The following is a 27,926-nucleotide window of genomic DNA, read 5'->3' on the forward strand; positions in this document are numbered from 1 at the left end:
TTACATCTATGGATCAGGAGGAAGCGGAGGGGAAACACTTGTTTGTAAGGAAATAATGGGAATGCTCAGAGGAAACAGAATTCATGTTTTCCACTCTGCACCACAACGTAGAATGGAATCAAGCGACTGACCGTGTCCCCTACCTATTTCTGCCTTTTATGCAAGAAAACTCATTTGCATTATAAAATGAGACTGGAAGCCGTGGACAGATATCTTTTATGTTCCTCAAAAGAAGAAATGTTGCATTCAACACGTTGAACTGGTTCAAAAAAATAAAAAATGCACGGCCCTTCTGACTGTGCGACTAAAGTTTTCTGATGCTCTAATTCAGGTGCCTCATGCATTCAGCTTCACTCTGCTCTCGCTACAATCTACGAGATGACCCAGATTCCAGGCAGCACCCTGCTGAAAAAGGGGAGCAACTTTAAGCCGAGTCTGTGCGGGCACACAGAGAAAATAAACTTAATTTCTAACATCGCTACTACTGTCGGACAAATTTCTTCAATATGACAGGGAGATGTACAGCCAAAAGATCAAACTGTGAGCGCTCCTGCACAATGATTTAAAGAGGTGGTGACACCTCTAGATTCATGGCAGACAATTTACCTCTTGCAAGATTGGAGAACAATAACCTTTAGACAAAGCACAAGCACATTTTCAGTCTTGTGTATATTGTATAGTGTGTAAAGTGTCAATAGAAATTTCATATACTGTTTCTCTGATGCAAAGTTTGATTTATTATAGAGAATTTACTGCCACTCCTGCACAACAGAGGTCAATTGCATAACAATAAAACTTTCTCATCTCCACATGGAGGTGTTTTTTCCTTTTTTTGATTTTTAATTTTACCATTTATCACTGCTGCTGGTGTCTGTGTGTATTAAACTTCAGTTGACAGCTTTCTCCTCCTGTATTTCCTGTGTGTATGTTGTCAGGCTCTGGCTCAGTCTTCAACACTGAATTCTGACTGACACATCTACTCAACCAAGTTGGTCTGAGGTCTTTGACTTCACCATCAGTTAAAGCAGTGACTTCCAGACAAACAAAACTAAGGAAGGCATCCCAAACAACCTGTTCTTTCAAGGGAGCAAAGAACAGTTGGTAATTACACTTCCTTTAATTAGGAGAAAGCAGATTTTTCCAATATATCAAAAAAGACCGTTCTTGGTTCAGCAAGGACTAACAGCAAACTGATTGTATTAGTCTAGGCCTGAGTGTTACTGTGCCACAGAGAGGAATCATGTTATCCATCACACAAGAGGGCAAGAAAGGAGAAAACCATTATTCTGTTTAAATGCACATGTATCAAAATAACAGAAAGACCAATTACCTTGCGTAATAAAAAGAATGTCAGATTTGCATTTTATCCATTTTGGAGAGGTTGTTATCTAGAATTACTCAAATGTGCGTGTTTTTAGTCCCCAGAACACATTGCAAATTTTGACTCCAGTCAGTTTAGCCTGCCTTGATATAAACCCTCCAGTGCACAGAGCTTCCACACAGAATATGTGCATATGACAGGGGTCTACTTCACGTTATAAGTATTCACAGAATGAGGAATATACACAGTCATGAATCTGCACAGTCATCAGCTGTAGTTCCTCACACCCAAAACCATAAAACTACAGAGTGTTATATTATTAGTACTAAATACTGAACGTTTCAGTTCTCTCAACACCATCACTTTCTTGCTGCCCTGTCTTCCCAGTCTGGTTGCAGGTTAAATGACATACGTGTGAGTTAGCAACAATATAAAATCAAATGATCAGTTATAACAGAAACATTGGTTGACCAAAGCCAATCAAGTTAGACCTGCATTAAACCTAGGTTGGGAGATGACATATGTTGACCGACTCAGATCAACTGTCAATGTGGGTATCACCTAGCTGTTTTGGATCTAAAGTGATATCAAGTTTCACTGCAGCGTCTAAGGGAGAAGAGGCTCTCACAAACTCCAACAGAAAAAAAAATTGATCTCTGTCATATTCAAAAGACTTGCTGAATAACGAGATGGAGAACTACTGTCTTCCTTTGTGCAAACCAAAACAAAACTGACAAGAAGACAGGATTAACATAGAGCATGTCCACAAATGCAGCCATTGTGGTTGATTTGACCACATTTTCCCCATTATTAGTTTATGTATGATCAGGGAGCCAATACCAAAATGAAAGCTAATTTATTTGGAGCAATTTGATGACTCAGAATGTGGCACCATAATGCTCAAACTTCATATTGGCATAATATGTGAACATGACTATTACATTCAGTGCTTGATTCAGTGCTCTAGTAGCCAATATGGCTACTACATTTTAAAGAGAACTCATCTTACAACAGCCAAAACCAGATGATAAACCACCATACCCATTTCAGCCTACTTTCACTAGGTACACTAACTCATCTCTCTACATCTTGGTCTGACTGGACATTACAGACATGAATCATTTGATCCACACACTGCCAGGATTAACAGTTAGAGACCAAGTCTGAAGGTAAATTAGCTGATCTGACCTGCTGGCTACAAACCAACAAGCAGAACAGGTTAGCTGAGAGAAAAGCACATCAACTGTCACTGAGGCAAACTACTGTTTGCATCAAACAGAGCTCTGCTTGATGATTAGATTACCTACCAAGCAAGGATAAAAGCAACTAATAACCAGGGTATTCAGTTAAGTCCTAATAAGTTAGTGGTAGTAACAGTGGTATATGATAAAAAATAATAATAAAAATAGGTGACATGGGTTTAAATAAGCTGTAATGAAGAGAATAACATAAAGACAAACATCCTGTCAGGTTAGTTTGTGTTTAGCTAACAATGTTGAAATTAAGCCTTTTCAGATGCAATTTAACTTATTCCTTAAATCATTATTAGATAAATGCGGCAGACATTGTCTTTTATGGTAATTTAAATAACTCATTTGTTTATGCTGATTCACAGTACCTCAAATACAAACATAACAAAATATTTCCAACGATATTAGATGACAGAAACAACAAATCCTAACTGACAAAGTGACAGATAACGTTACTGTCAATCCCAACCAAGAGGACCTGCTGTAGGTTTCATGCTAAAAAACGAACATGGTTTTCAAGTAAAAAAAAATGAGGGCATTTATTTACATTACTAGCTGTTAACATGACCTAATAATAACGGAGTGGACACCACAGCTTAATGTATGCTCACACATTTGACACCAGTTTACATCACCGCAGCTAAGCCTGGCAGCACAGCCAGTTTAGCTATAAAGCTAACATCGGATGACTGCAAGGATTAATCATTAACGTTACTTTCCCCATTGCAGACTTAACTACGCTGCTTACAACCTTGTTTACTAGCTGCACGGCGTCACAACCAGGAAAAGCACCACCACGGTTATGGTTAACATTAACACAAACATCTGCCTAGCGTCTACTGGCTATGCAGCAGGAGGAGGGGGGCTAGCGTTAGCACCTTTAGCATCGTTAGCTGCCTGCCACCCCCCACCGGTGGTTTTGCAGGGGGCATCGGAGTTTCAAAAAAAAAAAGCACGGCAAAACCGCACAGACACCCACACACAGTCTGGTGTAATACGTTTTGTGTATGTTCATATGTGCGTGCGAAGGCGTGAAGTCCAATGACCATACCTCAGGATGGAGAATAGGGACGCAGCCAGCTTCTTTCTCATATTCCTCCATAGCGTCGGCCATCTTGGTGGTGATGTTCGCTGAGCATTGTGGGAAGCAAGAGGCTGTGTAGGGGGAAACAAACAGAGGAGGAGGAGAGAGGAGCTGTCAAAAAAAAAAAACACACAGAGGAAGGACAGGCCTCATCACACAAAAGGTCACATAGTCACAAAATGTGGCCAGGGCAGTAGATAGCAATAATAATGATATCAAATAGATTTACAAATGGTTATTCTTGCAAATACAACCTCTAAGGTTTTATGTTAGAGTAGTCTAATATATGGCTCTTGCACTAAAATAAAGCAATGATGGACAGGCAACGAGGATATGGGAAAAGATCTGTTCCCCAGACTTTCTACAGCTTCATGTGTCACAACCTTCAGCCCTGTATTATTAGGAAGCCTATCTATCATTTTTTCTCCTATAGAAAACAAAATGACAGCTGTTGTATCCCACTTCTCCTTGGCCAAGTCTGTGTCTTAAGCAGGACTTGAGTGAGGTTAGCTGTCACTAACAGTCATTATACAAGTTGGAAACATCCACCATGGCTCAATCGCCCACAGGGTTACAATAGGCTATGTATTCTGCGTATTGCACTCATGGTACTTGAAGGAGAGGAGTATTTGGACAACTGCAGAGAGGGCAAGAAGGAAGTCCCGAGTGCAGTTTTGCCTCTGAGATAGTTGGGTAACTTGACGATCGCAGACTCAACTAGACTGGTTCTACAGTAAAATGTTACAGTGCAAGTATAAGTGTCATCTTACTTCCTCTTTTTGTTTCAGGTCTATTGCGTGTTATGGTAGATCTCCAATCTCACTTTCATTCTGCCTTATGATTGGTCCAGAACCATGCTGGTATTATTTGTGCGGAAGAGCTTAAGCCCAGCTAGAATATCTTTAACATTTTTGGTTGTTTAACTGTCCATCTGTAATCTGTTTCTTGTATAACACACCATTTTGAATAGGTTTCTGCGATTACAATATTTACAGTGTAATAAGGTTAATTACACTTTCATTCTACAATCAGTGGCCAGGTGCTGTGTCCTCACAGACAGGTTAAATTACAAATAGCTTTATTCAGCTTTGCTCGAAAGATTTAAGATCTTGCAAAGCAAGATTTAATTGCAGACTCTGAGATATACAATGGAAACACAATTTGGTTCCATTCATTTGATTTACAATTTGAGTAATTCAGTTCCTACCATCAACCCTAATCCTTGATTATACATTCTTTATTTTGTTTTTTTTTGTTGGTTTATTTCTTTTTTCTTTTTTTGCAATTTTCAAAAACCTCAGAGCAAGTGTACAAGTTTAGTCTATTCATACAGCTGTTATACCTTCACACAAGTATGAGTATCATATATAATATGCATGGCACACATAACGTACTATGTACACATACAGTGTGTTCCTGCATGTGTGTAATATAAGCTGTTTACTGATTTAGTTTTACACTGAAGCTGTTGCATACTAATGTTTTGGGGGAAATTATCTCATATTTCTTTACATTTAGGTCACAAAAACAATTTTTTTGTGCAGTGACATATTAGGTTGAAAGAGCTCAGAAACAGCAACATTTATAGATGATAATGGGACAACAAAACCCAAAGAAATCTAGACTGATGACAATTTTTCTCTTGAGACAGAAGCGCCACAAGACAGGGGAAAGTCTGTGATGCATGGGTTCTTTAAATGAAAAAATTCATGCGCTAAAATAAAAACAAAACAAAACAACAATTTAATGAACAATAAATACATATTTTTGCATTTTTAATAGAATAGAATATCAAGTTTTGGTTCTCCAGTCAGTGCCATATGGCCATGAGGGAGGCTCCATACTGACATTCAGAAGACTAACTGCATGGATGATATCTGACATTTCATAATGGGAAGCAATGACAACACTGCAGTAACTAATATATGCCTCTAGATGTTCTCCATGTCCCATCATCTCTACTACACCTAAACCCCCAGTAGCCACTAGATGTCTCCCTTTACCCAGGCATGCATGCACAGCAATCCTGTGGAGTTCATAAACCCACAGGTTTTATGGTGTGTTTGAAATATTATCATACTAACAGAAATATCAGCTATGATAAGATACACACACCCCCAATAACCCAGTATATTCATTTTAAAAACCATGACTCCAAAAGCATGCTAGAGATGGTATCACACACTCTCTCTCTCACACACACACACACACACACACACACACACACACACACACACACACAACACACACACACACACACACACACACATAGACTTGCATTCATTTCCTGGAGACTACTGACAAAAAAACCCAGCTTTTTCTTAATTTAGGACACAGCTTTTGAAATGGACAATTTAGCATACTTATGCTAGGCCTATATAATAATATCATTTTGACAAACAGACAAATACATTTACTACACATAATATTTAAATTATTATATGAATGATATATGGCATAAATTGATTTATCCAGAGAAGAGGATCATAAAGCCCACACACTTAACTTATCATACTAAATGTTATCTATAAAAGATAAAACGTACAGCTGGAATGCCTTTAAAGTGAAAGCCGACTGATGTGATCACGGTTGTGATGTCCTGTGTCCAGCCAGGCAAATCAAACGATCACCGACCAGAACAAGGGAGAAAGTCTCCTGTTGTTGCATCAAGTTACCCCGTCATAAATCAGACACAGGATATTGAGCGTTGTGCCTTCAAAATAAAGTCAGAACCAGAACAGTTGGCCCAAAGATAAAATCAATTCTGCTTCCAATATTTGTACTATGACTAATTGAAATATGAATATTCGCTTTATTTACATATAATATTGAGCACAAAAAGAATTGCAATTTAACCAAGAAAAGTAGAGCAATTTAATGAGCAGTGACAAAATAGTGTAAATATTTACTCTCAGCCATAGTATTATCAATAAAAATATGGAAAATCAGGAGAAAGTGTCTTCAGGCAGCAAGATAGAAGACAATCATACACAATACAAAGACAACAAAATAATAAAAAAGCTTGTGTATAAAAAATAATAATAAGAGAAGTGTATTTCCATGAACATGGTTCAACATTACAAAAACCAAGCTGTGATGTATGCAGGTCTTATTGTTTTCAGTGACAAAACAAACTAAATAAACAAATAAATGCTATATTTCATATTTAAGTTTTATGATTTTGTTTTTAATGGATGCAAATTTAGAGTCTAACTTAGAGAGGTGAACAAATTTGGCTTGTTGAAACAAAAAGACTAATAATTAATAATGATTATAATAATTCAACTATACTTTTAAATTAAAAGTATAGTTGAATTATTAAAACTTTTAATTTGATGAATTTAAGATTTTAAGACTAAAGAGCATTAAGATAAAGGGCAACCAGTCTACTTAAAACAATTATAATTAAATCAAATAACAATGAAGAACATTAAATTAAATGATATCATGACTATAAGACTACCAGTTATTGAATGAAAACAAATGAGAACATGTTCCTGCCTTTAAATTCTTTTCTTTATTTTGTCTTTTAGTTTGAAAGTTATCACCGGAAATGTTGTGTATCATTGTGGAGTTGACCGTTGCTCACGCAAACCCATGACAGAATCGTGCAGGCGGGCTAGTGGCTAACAAGTTGGCTGAATATCGGTGCTAAATTCACAGTAGAAAAAATAGCACTAATCGTGAAGTTATTTTTTCACTGTACAAACTTTAACATTGGACCTCCATGACGCGGCTGGACTGAGGAGGACGCCAGCCATCACAGGCTGAAGCAGTGATTACCTCGTAGAAAACATTAAAACGTCGCCAGCTAACAGTTAGCAGACAGACAAACGTCCCCCAGGACTGGCTGAATATTTCCAGCCTGTGTTTTCCCTCCGTGAGCCAGTCAGACAACCCACCGGCAGACCCCCAACGAAGCAAAGGTAAGTGCCACGCATACAAAAATAAGAAGAACACGAAAAGAACCAGCTGCTAATGTTGATTAAACGCAGCTAGCTTAATTACTAATTCGCTGTGTGTGTGTGTGTGTGTGTGTGTGTGTGTGTGTGTGTGTGTGTGTGTGTGTATGTGTGTGTGTGTGTGTGTGTGTGTGGTGAGTTGACAGCCGTGACTCTGCAGTCGAGCAGTGCGTACTATTATGTAATAAACCAGGGTTAGCGATAGCTGAGGCGTAAGTCTAGCAGCTTCTCCATCTCCATATGCCTCCCTTCACGTCTCTGCAGGCTGTCCCAACTCACACTGTAGTGTGACCGTTTTGAGGAATAGTCTATATTCACTCTGAGGTGTTTAATGTCAGCCTATTTGCAGCGGTGCGGGCAGGAAGCGAAGTGCCGTGCAGCAAAGTGGTGAGTGGTGAAGCATGCTTAATTTTAAAAATGTTTTCAACCACATTGTATCTGGATGATTAATGGAAGTGGATGTGCACATAGAACCAGTTTGGTTTTGGTGTTTCAAGGACGGTGGACAGTGCTGAAAAAACATTGCTTCTCCCTGACTTCCCTTGCGGTCTACATGTTACTGCCTATGATCGTGCTGCAGTGTTGCATATCTGCAGCCTCCTCAGCCCTGGTGCTCTGTTACCACTTTCACCCCAGGAACAGAAACAGGAGACTGACCGGCATCAGGACCTGTTCCTAATTGTGTCAGACAACTGATGCATCCGGTGGATCCTGGTCTGTTATCAGATATCTGATATCAGCCTGCCATGTCATCTTCCTGTGATTTTATGAAGCTTTCTCCCTCCGACCTTCTGCTCAGTTTGTGTATGTTTATATAGACCACTGAAGTGGTTTTATAGTTGGAAGCTAATTATACATTTAAAGACTCTGAATATCAGTTTTCCTACACCCCCACCCCCTCCACTGGTGTTATAAGAAGCATGAAATTATCACGGAAGCACCAAGTACAAGTCTTGTTCTTTGGCCTTCAAATTTCTATCAGTATATTCTATTCTGTGTACCTGAGCCAACTTAGGTTCTCTGCCAGTCACATACTGGATTTCCATGTTTTCCATCCTGTATTTGCATATTAATGAAGGGTAATCCCAGACTTTCCATGCCAAACTTTTGTTGAGGTGAGTCGCGCAATCCAGGGTCACAAGAGCGACCAGCTCATTTGTCAGTCAAATTCAGTTTCCATTCAGCCTCTCTCGAAAACCACAGCTTGTTGCTTGCGCACCTCCCTGGGGTAAACACACATTGTTTTGAATTTGAGTTCAGAATCTATTTGTGAGCGTCAGAAATTTATTAATGCTGACATGCAAAGATAAACGGAACTGGATTATATTTGTGTGGTGTGTTTGCACAGTGATGAGAGGAAAATATTTAATAGGTCAGTCTGGTTTAGGAGTCAATTAATCTGCAAATTATTTTCTCGAATAATCAATTTTTCGATAAATTGTAAGAGAACTTTGAAATATGCTCAGTCTGATTTCACAGACCTCAGAATGACTTCTACAAAGATACTAAATTTACAGTGATATAAAACAGAGAAATTCAGAATTATTGGATTGTCAAAATAGAGAAAGATTAGTTTTTTGTTTCAGATGATCGATTAATTCAATAATGTTTACAGTTCTAATCTGATTGATTTCCAACCTAACTACAGAAGTTAAAAATTGCAGGAGGCTGTAATGACATGTGGTCTCTGCTCAGCATGTATACTACATATGTTATTCTAGATCAGGGGTCTTCAACCTTTTTTACTCTGAGAGCTACTTTGACAAGATAAAAAGGGCTGAGAGCTCCTCATGTCTGATATTACTGGTCACATTTATTCACATATCGTATCAAAACACTCAAACTGATATTCAAAATAAATCAGATGAATAAGATTACTTAACAAGTCATTAAATATCAACATTCAAAAACATCTGAAACACACATCAGACAAAATTCTGAGTCAGGATTCAGTCAAACCTGAACACACACACATAAGAACACCACTGCAAATAAACCTCCGTAAATCTGATTAGAGATCAGAGAAAGAAGAAGTTCCTCAGTCAGTGATCAGTAATAGTTGTCAGTACCAATGGTACATAACAAACAGGAACTTAAAATAATTAATTCAGTTCACTTCGTTTTCCAAAAAAACAAAAAAAAAAAACAGGGTTGAAGTTGAAACCCAAAGTTGAACTCACTTCATCCATGGCAACATATTTCCTTTTTAAAACTTTATGGAATCCTATGGCCATTAAAAATGGGGCGTTAGTGCAACATTTACCTTGAGATGCACAGTTATGTTAATGAAGCAGATTAATTATGCCAAGTGCTGTGCTAGAGGGTGAACTTGTGGGAGAGAGGCTGTTTCTTTATATACATGCAAGAAATCATTTTGAGCAGGTGGCATATTCCTGCTTCATAGAAGTAATTCTTTCCTACAATGCATGAGGTAAATTGGGAGTGTGAAGGGTGTAACTCTACAGTATTTGTCTTTTGTTGTTTTATCTGTTTGCACACACATTAGAAATCAGATGTCGTTTAAATGAATAAGACAAAATGTGGCGAACAGATTTGACTGACTGTTTTTAGACTGTTATTTTTCCAGTAGTGGTTTGCTGAGCATGAAAGCTTTTTGTAAACACCGGCAATTGTTTGTCTTAAAATCTCTTTTTCCTGTTATGGAAGAAAGATTTTTGACTGTCACTATCCCATGTTTCTTTTTATTCTTTCAGTTCCTGTTATTACATGAAGATTGTACTCAATTGTTTACCTAAGTTTCCCATAGAATATTAACTAAATGCAAAATAGGCTGTTATGGATGCAGTTAAATTGAAACATTTATGGTCAATATTTATATAGAGCATTTCAGCTGATACAGAGAGATCTTTAAAGTATTTTGATGTTAGATGTTAAGGAATTTTGCTAATGGAATGTTGCTTTCCAGTCAAAATGAATCACTCAGTTATACAAAGATCTGCTGTCAGGAGCACATGATTGTGACTCACAGCAACATGTCTGTGCCACCCTTGCAAAAGGTCATACACTGCAAACACTAGGTTTGATTCTGTTCTTTTATGAAGCCTGTATCTCTACTATATTCTACTACATATATATGTATGTACTACTCACTTGGTTTGTTAAATTATGAATTCTGTTTGTGTTTAGAAATACTTCCCAAAGGCTGCTGGAGGGAACTTTATGTTTTTTACATTATTCTGTCTTGGTAAAGTCTGCATTTTGATCTAGGAGCGGTGTTTTCTAGTGGTAAATTAGTTTGATCAGCAGTAGCCTACCATGGTGATGCATTTATGCCTGTTTTATACACAAATATAGAGCTGCCCCCTAATAGTTAAACAAATGTTAGTCGATGAGAAGAGTCTGCCAGGTTTTGAGTGGTCAGTTGGTAACAGGAAAAACAAAAATCAAACTCCACAGGAAGTGGCTACACTCAGTCACGACAGGAACTTGAGGAAATCCAAAGTGTGGGGTCATTTTGTGAGGGTAAAGAATGACCCCAAGAAGGTGACATGCAATCTCTTCAGGCAATCATTCACCTATCATTTGTCCACCTCAAACCTGTCTCATTTTAAACATGTTAGTAGACTCATGTTTGGCCTCTAGCATGGCCACTCGCTCTAATGTGAGATAGGTTTGATAAATAGGCAGTGTTAGGCTTATCCAAGTGTTCATGGGAACTGGGGGAAACTAAATTACCTTTCTTACTGCACCTTTGTGCTTTGTGCATGATGTGCATTTCTCTCTATATTGTGATGTTTTTGGTGCTATTTGGTATATCTAGTATATTGTTGTTGTGTCACATTCAGAATCATTACCGCTTTTGCTGGAGTGAGGCGGCTCGCTTCATGCATGTGCTTGTAAACTTTATATTTTAAAGGCTGCTTATTACGGTTAAGTATTTCTCTGTAATGTAGTACAGTGTTAGCAATGTTATTTATAACATTATTTGGCCGCCCTGGAACTCAAATAATTTTTTGAAGCCCCTTGAAATATATATATTTAAATAATGAAATTAATCAGGACTTGAATTTCAGTGTGGGATTGCAGATATTGTGCATAATTTACACTTACAATGAGGGACGTGTCCGGCCACATTTACAGCGACGTCTAATAATGTTCAGCCAATGTTTGCACCGGGATGACTGACGCTGCATCAGACAGAGCGACTTCTGCCCTGGACAACACACTTGGCTGTTAGCCTCCTCCGCTGTTGCAGCATCTCTCACTATATACAGACTTGAAGACATGCAAACATGGACTGATGGCTAAAACGTAAACGTATCGTCCGAAATTCTACCTGCTCAGAGAAAACACCAGAACCCAGAAGGAGTAGTGCAAACAGCAGCACCAGTGATGTCAACGTTAACGTTTAAAAAAAAAAAAAAAAAGAAAACAGAAAACGACACAAAAACTAGTCGACTAAGAAAATTTAAACTGTGAAATGGTTAAAGACTGCTGATATTCATTATTACATACACAGAGCACAGTTAGTGTTTCTCAGGTATTAACAGTAGAGGGAAAAGCTTAGAGTCTTGTGAAATAAAATATGTATTTATAGTTCTTAATCACAGTTACCGGCCTGAAAGGGCTTCACGGCAGCCACATTATGAAACAATAAAACAGCTCCAGCAACTTGAGTCCCTCACTGAACAAATATTCACCTGTCAGCAAGTCACAGGTCCCTCAGCAACCTTGTTTCTCTCTCTGCCTCCAGACTGAAACACTATTAGGAGCCATAACAAATACTGTGCTGCTCATGAAGTTATTGAAATGCCAAGGCCGGTGCATCAGTGCAGGCTAATCTTCCCAGCTGGGACACTCAGGCCACTGGCTGTGGTTTGCCTGATTGGATGCATTTGCTCCGACAAATGCCAGATGTGCTTGAAGTGAGATAGTTGACTCACTTCTTGTCAGTGGAGATTTATGCAGCAGGCGCACACAAATCAGGTTAAATTCTGGCCCACTTTGCCTTAGCATGTAGTATAGCAGCCTTTGTTACCATCATGAGAGGGTTAGCTGAGCCTTACCAATGAAAACAGCTGTTTTTAATCCACCATATTACTGTGTAACTTTCATTTCATTGTCTCAGCCTTCATTATTCCGGGGAGCTCGGCTGCTGTTGGCTCATACATCAAACAAAACTGAACAAACATGACTTTAATTTGCACCTGTCTCCAGCGATGACAGGGTTTAGTTAAGCATGGTTTCTCGTGTCGGCAGATAGAGCAGAAATATTTGCTTATGTGATAAAGCAGCGTGGGCGCGTCAGGCCCCGTATGAGTGTCTGAGCCTATTAACTTCAGTGTCCACTCGCATCAGGCCACAAGAGCATCGCTTCAGAGGCAGGGGATCCTTATTACAACCCACCTGAGCTGCTGCTTCTTCCTGCACCACAGACAGATCTGCTGGTTTCTCAGCTACACAGGTGGGCTGCCTCCATAATTAAACACTGCGGGAAACCCTCAAGTCCTGGTGGCAGTGGTGAGTAGAGTTCCATAACTCTGAGAATTCAGAGAGACACAAAATTCATCCTTGTCCATTCACCTTTCATCAGGCACAGCAAGATGAATGCTGTCATAACTTCCACAAAAGTTAGTTTGACTTTGGCCGTAAAACCCTGTGGAAAATTAAGGCAGTGTGCTGCAATATCCATGGAACTGGACTTTGCTCTGTGCAATGTAGGGCTTTCCCAAACGATTATTCTTTAAACGATTCATCTAGCGATTATTTTTTCAATTATTCGACTGATCTAACGATTATTTTTTTTATTAACCTAACAGTAATTTTATTGCAATTATTTTCCAGTTAGTCATTTAATATAACAATTTGCCCTGTCCAACACACACACACAAAAAAAACATTTTTAACATTTCAATATTTATTAAAACATTTCTTAAACACCACCATGAGCATTATTCTTTAACAAAACACTTTCCAAACTCAAAAAGCAAGACTTTACTTAATCAATTTAAATACAATTATAAAGTGGTAATTCAAAGGTAATTTAAAGAGATATGTGTGCGAGCCTTTTTTGCCGCGTGTTGCTCCACACGCTCTGTAGTACTGCTGGTAGACGCCGCCGTGTTGTTCAAATAGATTACACAGACGCAAATCATTCATGTAGTCAATGACTTCAGTTACGTCACCGCGTTGTCCCAGCCCTTGCGCTGCGCTTGTATCCGGGTAAACCAAAGACAATAGATATAAACGGTCCCATTAGAAAGTTCCGGTTTTGTTCTATGAACATTTACCCTGTGTGGTTTTACAGGACGCGTCGACACTAAAATTCCACGTCGAATAATTTTAATAATCGACAAAGTCGATTATGTCGGATAATCGTCCCAGCCCTAGTGCAAGTCACACTTGTTTGTTTGGTGCAATGACTGTATATAAAGATGGACGAACTGTCAGCTCCCCGAAAGTGAAACCAAAACATCTTGATTGCACCCTGGTAGCTGGCTGCATTATAGATTGTGAACCTCGCCCCCTACATGTTAGCGGGTGGTACATGGCCCAAACTAATTCCAGGTACATGTCAAATAAATTTTTCCTAAAGTGGTTTCTGTCATTTTAGGTAGTTCTCATCTTGCTGATCTATGTTCATGTCTTCATTTTTCTTATATTGATTTTAATTAGTTAATTAGGTTTTTAATCTTATGCTATAAGAAAGGGGTGTTTCATCATGATTGACAGCTGTCTTGACTTGTGTTTGGCTCAGGTTGGTGTATGGGGAGGGGCATGATACCATGACTACACCACCCGTTCACTAATGCGCAGTCACTGGCTCAAAATGACGTCACAAACGTGGGGATAGGGAGATATTTGTAGGGTGATACTTTTAATCATCAGGGACAAAACATTGAAGGCCCATGTGTTTTTTAAGAAATTCATTAATTATTTAATGAATTACTGGTTAGGTGTTGAGAGACATATCTCCATCTACCTTCAACTCTTGTGACAGACCTTGACAAATAGCATGATTATTATTGATGACAGGAGATCCTGGCCTTACCATCACAGAGGAATCTTGCTTTGCTGCATAACAGTCATTTACAGCTTCCACACTCCCAGAAGACATTGCTTCCACCCCAAAAAACCATTGTGTCTGAACTCATGAGATAAGTGAGCACCATGATGTGGGAATGTAGCTAATTATAGCCACTGACCACACCTATGATTATACTGTGGGTGACAATTGTAGGTGTGCCACAGAAGATCTACAAGAGGTAAAAACAAACACTAATTTGGATAAAACACTTGACAGGTGGTGCAAATGACCATTTTACCAGTGGACCGTGTTTTTACGTGAGACATTGAAGTTGAATGACTACAATCCACTGGTGCGGCTTTCTGAAAGGATTAACGAAACAATGTTTTTTGAACACAGTTGGGAACAAAAGTGCTGGACTATGCCTTTTGTGTTGCTGTATTACTCTACCTTTGTGCCCTGGGCAATGGTTTTTGAAGGGTTTTTTTATTTATAGTGGCTGTAAATATGTTCCTGCTGGAACAAAGAGTATATACATGTAGTAAACACAAAGAGAAATTATCGCAAAGGGATGTTTGATCAGAAGTGCAGCTATTTTAGTTTGTGGACAAATTGCTTGTGCCCAGTGCTTTTTGATGTTTTAGTTACGTTCCCAGTATGGAGTTATATTGCTGTTTTATTCACAGCTTGCCTTCTCTCTCTCACTATTTTAAAACAGGATTCAGCTATTAAGCATGTCAGACAGCTCTTACAACTTAGCATGTTTGAAAAATGTATTTTTAAATTGACATTGTGATATTAACAGGTGATAAATTGGTAAAATCGTCCTGATTTTTATCAGGACGATTTGACAAAACCAGATTTAACAGTCACAGTGGGCTGTTTAGCAACGATTGAACTTTAAAATTAAATATCTAAATATATCATTTTTTAATGACGCAATCTTTACGACTTGTCTGAAAAGTAGATCATATACCAAAGCAAGATGTCCATGATACAACATCATCAGATTGCCCATGCCTACATCCTTGCTGTGCTTTCTAGTGTCCTAATTCACTGTCAGAGTCCAGAGTCCTGTGCACAGCTGCACCTCTTTGAGGGATGCACAGTTCATTTCCTTTGATGAGCCTGTTTGATATTGTGAGATAGAGATGCTTTGTTTTGCTGAGCTCATACAGAACATCAGCACTCAGTATTGTTGTCAGCAAAACTGTGCCAACTTTTAGCTATTGTCAGGTATTTATTTCAGCTGCTTTGTCATAATGCAAGTCTCAGTGCTGTGATGATAATAATGTTTGCTGTGAAATGCTGCAATTGCAATTTAAAAGAAACCTTTAAGATGATAAAAATGTACAGAAAGTTTTTGCATCTTTATGTCCATCAAGCCCTTTCCTGGATCTCTTGGCTGAACATGAATCAAAAAAAACTGTTCCTTTGAGATGTGTTTGACTTCTATCTCTCTTATTTATGTTTTGTGCTGTTGTGCTTATCATCAATGAAGTGTTCTCTCAAAATTCCCTGAGCCCTATCACTGTGTAGATAAGTTATCTTTGTGGGCCCATCTCTCCTCCTTCTGTTCAGGTTGAGCAGGCTTGACTGACTCTCTGGGCAAAGATTTGGTCTGATAATTGCAGTTAGTGACAGGCTTCCTCCTTCAACAAAAAGATGCTTAACTCTGAGGTATTGTTGCAGAATTAAGCCTTTAGCCGCCCTCTTCTCTCTGTTTCACAGCAGAGGAGAACTTGTAGTAAGTGTTATGCCACACTCACAGCAAAATTAAGCCCACACTACACATTTTTATTTTTCTAAACTTGTCTTAATTCTCATTAATCCCCTTAAAGATGACTTTTCATTGCAGTGGTGTAATCTCATCACATGGCCATGACTTGTTCAAGGTCAGATGAGCTCCCCTGGCCTCTCATTCAAAAGCTCATTTGCAGTTCAACGTTTAGTCAGATCTTGGGAAGTGCTGGGGGAGATGGTTTTGGTTGAATTTACTGCTTAGCCAGAGGAGGGATTGAAGCTTTCTAGGCCAAAAAAACTTAATTACTGATTAATCAGTTGATTATTTCATAAGCCTGAGGTGATTTCTGCGAAATCTGGTTTTGTCCGACCAACAGCCCAAAACCAACATTAAGATAACCAGAAAATACACACATTTAAGAATCTGGAACCTACATTTGAGGACAATTTCTTCCAAACAAACAAGTAATTGATTGTCAAAATAGGTGCTGATTAATTTCCTATTGATCAACTAATTAATTAATTAACTTATCTTTGTAGCTCTGCTGGTTTCTCATTTATGTTTTTTAATTTGAAATGAATGCCTATCATCCTGGTCATATCCTGAAAGTTGTACAGCAAAGTATTTTTAAACACCCCCTCTCTCACTCACACACACACACACACACACACACACACACACACACACACACAATAAATAGTTGCTGAAGAGAGAAAATACACTTGCTAATGGTCAGTTAGCAAATTCATTAGCTCATTAGCAGTCAGCTCAGTCAGGCAATAAATTAGTAACATTTATTCAAAAGACATTGTACCATTAAGTCCTGGCTGGTAACTGCTTGCAGACCATTAATGGAGCAGTTAGGAGGTTAAATAAAAGTGGATGATGACACGTCTAAAATGCTACAACAACCTTTAAACTCTATGCCTCTCTGTCCTCTCAGAGGTCAGCTCACAGAGTGCTGGTTGACAAATGGTTTTTGGCAGCAACTAATCTTACAAGCAGATTCAGTAATCAAGTTACAACAATTTCATTAATCAATACCACATATATTCTGGTTATTTTATTTCGCTAAAATCCTAAATATAATCCCTTATTAAGTCATCAATTTTCACAACTGAAGTGCATTTATTTCAAGAAATGGGGGTCTTTATGATCATGATCAACTGTTGCTATCTTAGATTAGCCAAGTTGTTGCACTCTTTTCTACAGCGTGTCTACTACTGGCTTCAAGCTTCATACAACGGTGCAATTCAGTTTAGTGCGATTCATCTCTCATTGGAGAGATATAGGATGAGAGAGAAATAGAACAGTTTTTTTCTTTGCCACTGGTCAGTAGATGTTTTTGATTATTAAGGAGTTTTTAAGGATAGATTTTCTAGAAACGCTTTATGTTCCGGGAATTTTGCAATATATTACAGCAGAATGGATTTTTCTAATAGATCCGTTTTTCTTGTTGTCAGACTGTTGTGGAAACCAGACTGTTTACTTCTTAAGGCGAACAACTCACGAACCAGTGAAGGTTTTAGGTTCATGGAGGTGCTCAGACTTAATTATGGCAATTCATTGAAAAATCATAAAACATCTTCCACTGGGTAGCAACGTTCAGGAAGGATGAAGGGCTGCCTTTGCTAAGAATACATGATTCACAGAGAATGCTGTAAGGTGCTTCAGATAAAATCATCCTCCACATTTCAAATGTCATGTGCTGTCATTTGACCAGCTTACCTGCTGGGCTTACTGACTCCATGTTTTATTAAACGTTGTCCCTATCCAAACGCCCATGGCTATGCATTGCTGTGATATGGTGTGTGTGCGCACTTATATATTGTGTAAGTGTGTTGTGTCGAATCCTTTCCCAGCCTTTTTGACACACCAACCTCAGCTCTGACCTGCCTGTTCTTGCCTCAGGAGGACACTCACAGCTGGGCGCTTTTGACAGCGGCATGTTTCCCCTGCAGCTGGACCAGGACCACACAACACAATTGCAGAGACATCTGTTAGTCGAAGCGAATGGACGGCTTGAGGAAAAGACAGCTCATGTTTTTTATGATAAAACATAAAACAAATACAGATTTGTGTTTCCTCTTTTCCACCACACTTAGTTGCACTTAGTGCCACAAAAGAATAAGTTTTGATGGCTATCTCACAGTATTACAAGCAACTGCTGGGACAGGCTCAAAGCATGATTATACACCTGCTGTGCTGAAACACAATAATATGGAAGGTAGGTATAGAAATAGGACACAAGGGACAAGATGAGGAGGATTCATTTTGATGTGATGAGACACAAAATAGTATTACCTGTGAGTTTAGGATGAGAAGCTTCCTGCTGGCCCAGTGGACCCAAATCCACTTAACCAGTAAATTTGAAGATATCACGGTGGGCTCGTGTGACTTATGGTGGGTATCATTTCCATCATTTTGGAAATTTTACAGTCTGGTTAAAAAAAAACCCAAAACATTTTATTGATTAATTGTTAGATGTAGCCCTATCCCATAACCATTCTCCACTCTTTCCTGTCTCTGTCTATCCAAACAAAGTCAGGACAAACTCCTAAAGTTGAAGTTGATTTAGAGTGTCAGTGTTCTAGCCTATATTTGTTTACAATGTGGCAAATTGGATTGGAGTAATCTGGAGCTTTTTCTTTTTCTTTGGCTGAACTGCAACAGTGAGGCAAACCCTAGAAGCACAAATGTCCGTGACAGAGTGATGAAGTTAAACCATTGGTTGGCTGGCTGAGTGTTACAGTTTACCCATTGGCCTTACAAAATGAGTTGGCACAAATAGTTTTTATTACATGATAAGGGGGCTGTTTTCAGTCTGTGTTGTCAATTTTGCACCATTTTTGCTAGATTTACTGACTTTGCAGACACCTACTAAAAAATTTAGTGACTTTCTGGACAAACTGTAGTTACAAGATGTAAGCGAAAGGTCGGGGTTTCAGTGCAGAACAGCATCTTGGAAATGGCTTGCGAGTGACTGTTAGTAACATGTAGTCGTAATTTGTGGCATTTCAGTCACTAATTCAAACTTATGTTATCTGACAACAGGAACAGAAAAAACACATAAGTGAGAACAGCTTTGTTGGGAATTCAGCTGTATTAAAATACTGCAGCACACTGTGCACCCTGAATGACAGACACATAGAGAGGGCTGTAATGAGATAGATAGGGATGGTAAAAACTTTATGGATTATTTTCATGGCTCAACAATGTGGCGGTATTTCTCCCAGTGTTCCTGATGGCCAGTCCAACTATGGCAGACAGGTCTGTTGTCAATGTGTTTGTAAGAGAGTGAGAGAGAGAGACAGAGAGGAGCAACTATGTGCTGAGCAAATGAATACGCTGCACTCAGCTCTACAGTAAAATAAGAATATAAGAAAATAGTAAAGAAAAAACAAATCTTTATTGCTGGTGGTCATTGTCAATGTTGTGTGGGGACGCCACAAATAAATCTACATATGGGAAACACTTACAAACTCAAACTCTGAAGAATTTACTTTTGAGTATCCTTGGAAAAGCAATTTAAAAGATAGAGAAAATCAAAGCCTTGCAGTGGCAGCACATTTTTGCCGATTACGATGCACTGCAATCTGCCAAGGGCAGTGTTTGTAGTATATCAGTCTTGCTTAGTTGTTATTGTGGCTTTCAGGCAGGTCAAAGGCTTGATTCCCTGCTAAAGGAAAAACAGTACCTGTGCAAGATATCCTGTAAGAAAATTTGTTAGCAGATTGCAGTTTACTTTTATTTCAAACATTGAAAAAACCATTCAAAATGAACAGTTCACACAGGCAGTGATATTTGGCTAAGAGTTAAACGTGTCTCTAAGGAGGATGAATTCTTAATATTATTGTTTACCACAGTTCCTGGGTCAGTGGCCTTCGTCTGGATTTGATATTTTCAATAACACTGTCGGGGTGCATGTTCCTTTTTAAATAAAGCAGCACATGCCTTCAGTAACTTTCGGGAGCTGTGGCTGGTTGGAAGTAGCATTAGCTCTAAACCCTAGAATTACTTGCCTTGTGTTGACTGCTCCCCTTGGTAACCTCACTATCAGTTCACATGTTGCTGTCTTATCTGAGTAGGAAGGTTTGTAGTTTGTGATGTAACCGGCTGAATCAGACAGATCCTGACGCATCTCATCTCTTAACTAGATGATGGTTTAAACAATTGCAATGGCTTTTGCTGTGTGATGTAGTGCCATTTTTTTCCCCCCCTGATGCCAGTGAGCCTAAAATAAAAAATGCAGTCATTTCTTTTGATGTAGGTGCTCTTTATTTCAGGTGAGGTGAGGTGCTTCCACTACAAAACACTGCAGAAAAAGCTGATGTTAAAGCAATAGCTGCCTTCTGGTAATGCATGTTCATCTGTCAGAGGTATATCAGTTTTCTATTCAGGTTCAACGGCACTTATATATGTATGATTACATCAGAGGAGTGGCTTCAGTCCCTCAGTTGTTTCAGGTGTTTAAAATGCTCTGTGTGTGTGTCTTTGGCTCTGTTGTGGGTATAGACACATCACCATTGAGTTGGCTTCTATAGAGAACACAGAGCGAGCTCTCACTGCTGCTCCGTTGCTGACACCGGCAGCCCTGCAGCACTAGCCTACATTTCAGAGGAGGAGGAGGAGGAGGGAGAAAAATATGGTGATGTCATCTCTATGTCTCTCTCCCTCCCTCTCTCTCTCTTTTCCTCTCTCAGAGACTGTGTTGTGAATGTAATGGTGCTTTCGCCTGCCTGGGCTGCATGAGGTAGGTCCTTCATTCACTCCCCTCGATCTGTTCCACACGTGCATGCTGCGTCTGGCCCGGCTCCCTCCACGCTTCTATGTGTTTGTGAGTGTTGTGTGTTTATGATCCTGCGTGTAATAATGTCACTCCAGTGACACATGATGTGTATGTGTGGAGGGATGCTCCGTTAGGGTAACAGATGCTAATAAATTGAGGTCACATCACACAGCATCCTGGTTATGTGTCCTGATGCCCAGCTAGCTGCTCAGAATGTGTCTGATTGCTGTCGTAGTCCCAGCCTGAGATGAGAAGGTGCTGCTGACAGCACTGCTCATGGAGAGATAACGTATTTGAGTGTGTCTTCCAGCTCTGTGTTTTCCCACGTGCCGTTTTTCTCATAAGGTCTTTCTCAGGTCACATGAATATTGCCTTCCACTATAACTTGAACTTTGCACTCTTCCTTGTGATGTCTGCAAATTCTTTAAAATGCAAAATATGAGCGATTTCACCTGTAGAGTGGATGTGTCAGCATCTCAGTCTCGCGTCTTTTCTCCCTTCTCTGTTATGCAAGAGCCATCACACAAACACACACAGACATATTATTTAACATAGGCTGTGTGCGTCATACACATTTTCAGCATACAGCTCTGTAGTGGAGCTGTGGCTTTGTTGTCTCTGTGGTTTCTCCTCTCTGTCTCGTTGGCAGTGATGGTTTTGTGCCGTCCGTTAGAAAGCCAAGCAGCTGCAGCGTTTCTCCTTCATGGGGGATTCACTGCTCTTAGTTCCCCACAGTCTCCTTGACACCACAGGAGTTCAAACCTTCTCAATCTTCTCCTCATCATCAACATTCTCATCCACATGTCGTCCTGATGGATCCGATAAATGGATGTCAGTGAGCACTGACTCACCTTGTGGCATTTGAAAGTGTAATACAGTTTTAATTTTGCAAGGTGGCGGTGCTCCACATTCCTTTCTCCCACATTAAAGGGGGTTATTAGAAAGAATAGAGTCTGTGTCATGCAGGAATTTTGCTTAATTAATGAACTCGTTATATATATATATATATATATGTTCTGAATCTGGTTTATTTATATGATGGGTCTTATCTTTCGTTGAGCAGTAGTCATGCATGTCCTGTTGTGGCAAGGTGGAAATACGTGTGAGATGATAGGTATGACAGTGCATTTCTAACACATGATCAAATTGCGGCAGGATGTGTGGCAGCAGATGATGCTGTAACAGTTATTTTTGAGGATGACAACACTGAAGTGAACTAGAAACAACAACATGAACACACCTCTTGTGGGATTGTATATATAAATCTTATTGTCAACAAAACCCAGTTAATGTAGCCAGTATTGTCTGTGCACCTTTGCAGCTGCAGCTAACATTCAGGCCAAACTTTTGTCTTTTGTCTTAGGACAGTTGCAAGTGTTTATAAAAGTATTGTCTCTCTCAGAGGAGGTTGTGTGTCCAACAAAACTTAATCAGGAACTAGGAAATGTGAGATTTAGGAAGTGAGAATTGGCCTAACTCAATGTTCCTGAGTGAGTCGACCTGCTTTATTAGACGGATGTGTGCATCGTCTCCAGCCAGACCTTGCTGGTGCTCCCAGCTGCTTTAATGTGTCGGGGATAGAAATATGTTATGTAAGGGCATCTTGTATTTATGAAAACAGGATCTACAGAGGGATGAGATATAATTGTGCAAAGATCAGCAAGTCTCTATCATTTCTCTAAACCACAGAATATGTAACTGTTCTCTCCAGCATTGTCTCCTTACATTGAAAGTGATCCTTTGAGTCTCTGTGTTCCTACATGTACAGTATCAGTTTTCTGTATATTTCCACTGGCATTTAGATATTTCTATCCCTGTCAGAGGGTGAAAAGTGATTCTTATTCTGGCGAAACAGTGCTGGATTCTCTGTGGTCTAGCAAGGCAATCCTCTTCGTCTGCTCACATGCTTGATTAATATTCCTCGCTCCCTGACCTACATGGATTAATTCTGTTTAAAGATGTGTCCCACTGAGCACAGCACCAAACAGTGACAGGCAGAAGATTACATCGGAGCAGGCAACTTTAGTTTCACCTGTTCACCTTCTCTTTGTCTTGGTTTTATTTCATAGAGAGTGTTTCTGAAAACACTTTGACCAGTTGATCAGTTTGATTTGGCTCTACAGAAAATGACATCCAGTCTAAGTGCACTGATGATGTCACTGTCACTAAAGCCATTATGTCAAAGGTAAACCAGAAGGCGGCCCTCAAAGCAGCAAGAACAGAACTGTCACATGACATCTGAGAGGGAACAGAATTATCTACAGAGAATCAACAGCTGCTTTGCTGACAACACAGACACAGCATTTGTGGAAGGGCATCCTGGCTATCACAGATTGCTAAGCTAAGCCATAGACTTGTGACAGTGGTGGCTTCCCTCCAGATGTGCTGATTTGAGAAGTTAGATAATGTGCAGATGACCATGTTCTGTGACTGCAGACAGTGTAAGGAAGACCATCTCCATGGCTAACCCTCACAAAGCAGCAGGAACTGAGAAATCCAAAGTTATGCCATCCAAGCCTGTTCTCACACATCATCAGCATCTCTCTGGCCCAAACATTCATGTGTCAAGGCAAGTCAACCACCATCATCTCAGTGCTTAAGACATCTCCTGTTAGCTGTCTGAATGATTACCGCCCCAGCACACACCTATCATCAGCCTCCTTGTCACTCTTGAGCCCTTGCATCATTACAACATCTGCCCTCCACCAGGCCTCGTCCAGGCCTCCACCTGGAAAAAAACTGGTTTGTGTGGTGTTGTAGTCAATGAATCCTGACATCATTGTACAGATATAGCTCCCTCTGCAACTGGGTCCTGGACTTACTCACTGGGCATAGTCAGTCCTGATTGGCAGCTACACCTCCAGCACACTGCTGACATGCAACTGCACTGCATCATCCAGCTCTTTCAACCACATCATTAGTTTCCTGATGACACAACAGTGCTGGGGCTCATCAGCGAAAACTATGAAACAGCTTACAGAGAAGAGGTGGAGCTAAAAGCACCGGGGTGTTGGACTAACACTCACCCCAGCCATCTGGCTGGAAATACTGGAGTATCAGGACCTTGTCTGTCAGGCTGTGCAGAAGCTTTTTCCCTCAAGCTGTGGATGCTGTGGGATACTCAACAGCTTGGGGGCCAAATAATCCATAAGAAACACTATTTTATTTATACTCTACATATGCATCTGTGACATAGTGCTCCAGAACCACTGGATAGTTGCCATGGAATTTGTGCACATTTCCATGGTCCCCTCAGGATGAATAATTATGTAATGTAGTGTTAAATGTCACCATGTAAACATGGTCAAGTAAGAAGTAGAACATGTTAAACCTGAACCTGCTGAATGTCAGCATGCTAGCATTGTCAGTGTAAGCAAGTTAACATGCTGATGTTAGCATTTAGCTCATGGCATAGCATTTAGCTTTAGACTTTGCCCTGAGGCAAGGTGCATGTATGTGGTGAGCCCGGCCCTTCTTCCCCATACTTCATCAAGTTCATGTCCCAGTGCCTGTCAGTGATCTTAATGAGTCCTGATGAAACTTAGCCTGAGGCTGCAGTAACTGGCACTGTAGCCAGCGCAGGTGTCAATGAAGCTGACAGTCAGCAATCTATTAGCAAACACAGCTGACATTTATTGGGCAACATTATTGAAAAGCCAAATTCAGACATGTACACAGGGTCACAGACTGATAATCCTTATTTATTGAAATAATTGCATTTTACTAATTTAAATGGAACTCATTGCTATTAACATCTCAACAAACCATTGCTGCCTGTAGCAAACAAATGTATAGCAGCACATCCCCTTTTCTAAAAAAAATAAGCCTGGAGAGAGTCTTGGTGGAGATTATCCTAAAACTTCATCATCACTGATGAGGAGGTCTTGTTCAGACTTATCAGAGTGGCTGGCAGTTGCCTTAAGCAGTGGTGATGAAAGACAGATTGAAGCCCTAGACAAAAATATCGAACTGAAAAATAGTCTGAGCAGTGGTTTTGCTGTACTATATATAACTATAACTGTATTGCTGAATTGGCTAAAAATATCAGGGACATGTGACATTGCTGCTGTTATGTCTTTTCTAGCACGGTAGCTCTATATGTCTCACTTAACCACTGGTAATCATTTTCAAAACACTCAGCAGCAATAGGCCAGTATAGATCTGCCTGTCGGGCTGTCACAGAGCTGCCTGCCCCTTTTGAGAGCAGACAGTAACATCACTACAATCAGCTTAGCATCCTGAAATGATTGCTGTCCTTGCCTGCCCTTGAGTGGAGCTCCACTCTTAATCTAAAAACAATCAGAATCAGTGTTCACAGAAGCAGATCGAAAAAAAAGAAAATGCTGACAAGCAATCCAAAATTTTCTGATCTGCTTTCATCTCTTCAAACATATCAGTTTCTATAATGTATGTTTTGGCAAAACACCCTGCATCATATCATATATCACCCTGCGTCATGCATCATATTTTGTGATATTATTATTTGACAGAGTAGGGTTGGTATTGTGCTGTATAATTAAAGCAAATTGTCACCACAATTAGAGCATAATGATGAGCGTAATTTGACTATGATTGCTCTGCAACGCAATCAACTTCTATTCAAAACTGTTATATATATATATATATATATATATATATATAAAAAATGATATGGTTTATGTATATATTTTTCTGAAACAGTATTGCAAGAAGCAATCAAGAAAGTGGAAAAGGTAAGCAGTGAAAAACAATGAGCATCCAGGAGGACTTAAATAACCTCTGATTAAGATCAGTGGTATTTAATGTTTGCTCTTTTTGAATGGGTCATACTAGTATTAGGGCTGTCAACCATTATTCTAAATTCGATTATTTAATCAAATTGTAAAAAAAATGAATATTTGATTAAGAAAAATAGCAGCACTACCCGGGCTGTGCTTGGATGGGCCTGGGCCACTGAACTGAATGCACTGTATATGATAGACAGGAGTCACATGTCGCTGTAACTCATTGAAAATGAAATGTATGTCAAGCTGAAACGAGCAAACAACAACAAATGTGTGGTAATGACAGCAGAGTTCAATATAAAAGAACCTGTTTGAAAATACTTTGGATTTTGGTCAGTAGTCGGCGGAATTGTGGAACCTCGAGCTGAAGCTATCTTAGCTACAGTTAGCCTAGCCTACCAGTCCAGTTCCATCAACCTGAGCAACTAAATAAGTAGTTATGTCTCTAGTTGTACTTACAAAAATATATTTTTTAAATTATTCAAACCTATGTGTGTTTATTTAGAGGGATAAATCAAACATCAGTTTTTGGTCAATTTTGACAGTGCTCAATGGTATTGTTTCATAAAAGCACCACTTAGACATTGCATCTCTCAAAAGTTGCAGCACCAGGATGATGTAAAAAGCTTTAGTGTCCATTAGTCATATCTACTGAACAGCAACTTTGGTGACAGCATTGATAGTTAACATGAAAGCTAAAACATCTCCTGATGCAACAAACATTATTGTGCTGACTTGTGTCCTGCTTGGCACTGTGCGATCTGTCCATTTGCTCGTGTAAATCTAATGATGTGGAAAGCCAATGACACATATTCACGTACCCTGTATTTATGCTCTTGCACTGGCGTCTTTCAGCTGGAAACATACATTATTCTGTTTGTTTGTCAGCTCTTAGTGAAATAATTCCCAGGGGTTCCCTGTCATCTCTCAGCTCTGTGGAAAAACCCCTCAGTCTGTGATTCTAGCCTTGTTTTAGGGCCACTGCCAAGCCACAAGTTTAGGATTCCCGGTGCGTTTGCCCTCTATCTTTGGCAATGATTCACAGCTCTTAGCTCACAGGTGGCCGTGGTACAACTAAAGCAGATTGTTATGTGCCAGCTTTTGTGAAGGGGGCAGAGTGTCAGTAAAGTGTGGGAGAGAGTGAAAACAATAGAACCACACCAGAGTGGATTGTCTGTCACTGGCTTGTCCTTTGTTTATAATGTGAAGACTCCAACACACCTACCGTATAACTAGTGTTTGGTATTGATTGAAAAACAAAACTAAAATGTGTAATAATCATTAGACAATAAAAGAGCAACATTAAAGGTCCCATATAGTACAAAGGTAGATGTCCATGTGTTGTTTGATTACAAAGCAGGTCTAGGTTCTATATTAATACTGTGAAAGGATCAAAGTGCTGATGTATAGCAGGTATAATGTTTCCATTTATCTGTCTTAGTTGAGGGTGTTAGCTTGTTAACATTTCCTAATTAGCAGTTAACACAAACACAGCTGAATTTATTCATTAGTTATGCATGCAACTGGTTATACTGATCGTCACAGCGATTAGAATTCATATTGTGGGGAACATGAATGTCTATACCAACTTTAATGGCAATCCCTCCAGTAGTCATTGAGACATTTAATTCAAAAACATAATAAAGCTTTATCTTCTTAAGGGCAGCTGCAAGTAGATGGCACCATTAAAGCTGATGTGAATTTGTTCAGCCAAAAAGAAGCTGCAGTGGAATCAAAATCATACAAAATAAACTTGTTGACCTCCCACGCACTGCTACAAAACATTCCCCAGTGTTACTGGCCCTGATTTTTCCTGTTACTTTCCCACCTCAGCTGTGTGGCTGCTGCTCCAGGCTGAGTCATGGGCTGATTGCTAAAGCTGGGCTTGAGAAAGAGTGGAAAGCATCTGTCTCAGCGTGACGGGTCCTTGAGAGCCGAGGCTAGATGAAGTGTGTGTGTGCTGGCTAGAGCCAAGAGGCTATTGGAGCGCTGGAGCGTTACATTAGCAGAATGACTGATGGGGGT

General features: G+C 39.6%; 2 protein-coding genes across 5 annotated transcripts in view; one reads left to right on the forward strand and one right to left on the reverse strand.

The window, feature by feature from the left end:
- zdhhc17 (zDHHC palmitoyltransferase 17) overlaps positions 1–3,713 on the reverse strand; it is a 33,274-nt gene extending 29,561 nt beyond the window's left edge. Inside the window, exon 1 of the mRNA XM_023408710.2 lies at positions 3,623–3,713. Coding sequence (XP_023264478.2) covers positions 3,623–3,685 — 63 coding nt within the window. The 5' untranslated portion in view covers positions 3,686–3,713. The remainder of the gene's footprint in view (positions 1–3,622) is intronic.
- A 3,536-nt stretch (positions 3,714–7,249) lies between these two features.
- Positions 7,250–27,926, forward strand: part of osbpl8 (oxysterol binding protein-like 8) — a 100,609-nt gene continuing 79,932 nt past the window's right edge. For 2 of the 4 annotated variants that reach the window (XM_023408725.2, XM_023408728.2), the window contains exon 1: positions 7,250–7,581. The gene's annotated coding sequence lies outside the window, so the exon portion shown is untranslated. Of the gene's footprint in view, positions 7,582–7,809; positions 8,005–27,926 lie in introns of those variants that run through there. The other 2 variants (XM_087174685.1, XM_087174684.1) reach the window with 2 other exon arrangements.

Source organism: Seriola lalandi, unplaced genomic scaffold, assembly GCF_002814215.2.
Source record: "Seriola lalandi dorsalis isolate HSWRI2012SDOR001 ecotype SW California unplaced genomic scaffold, Sedor1 jcf7180002054371, whole genome shotgun sequence".
NCBI classification, from domain to species: domain Eukaryota; kingdom Metazoa; phylum Chordata; class Actinopteri; order Carangiformes; family Carangidae; genus Seriola; species Seriola lalandi.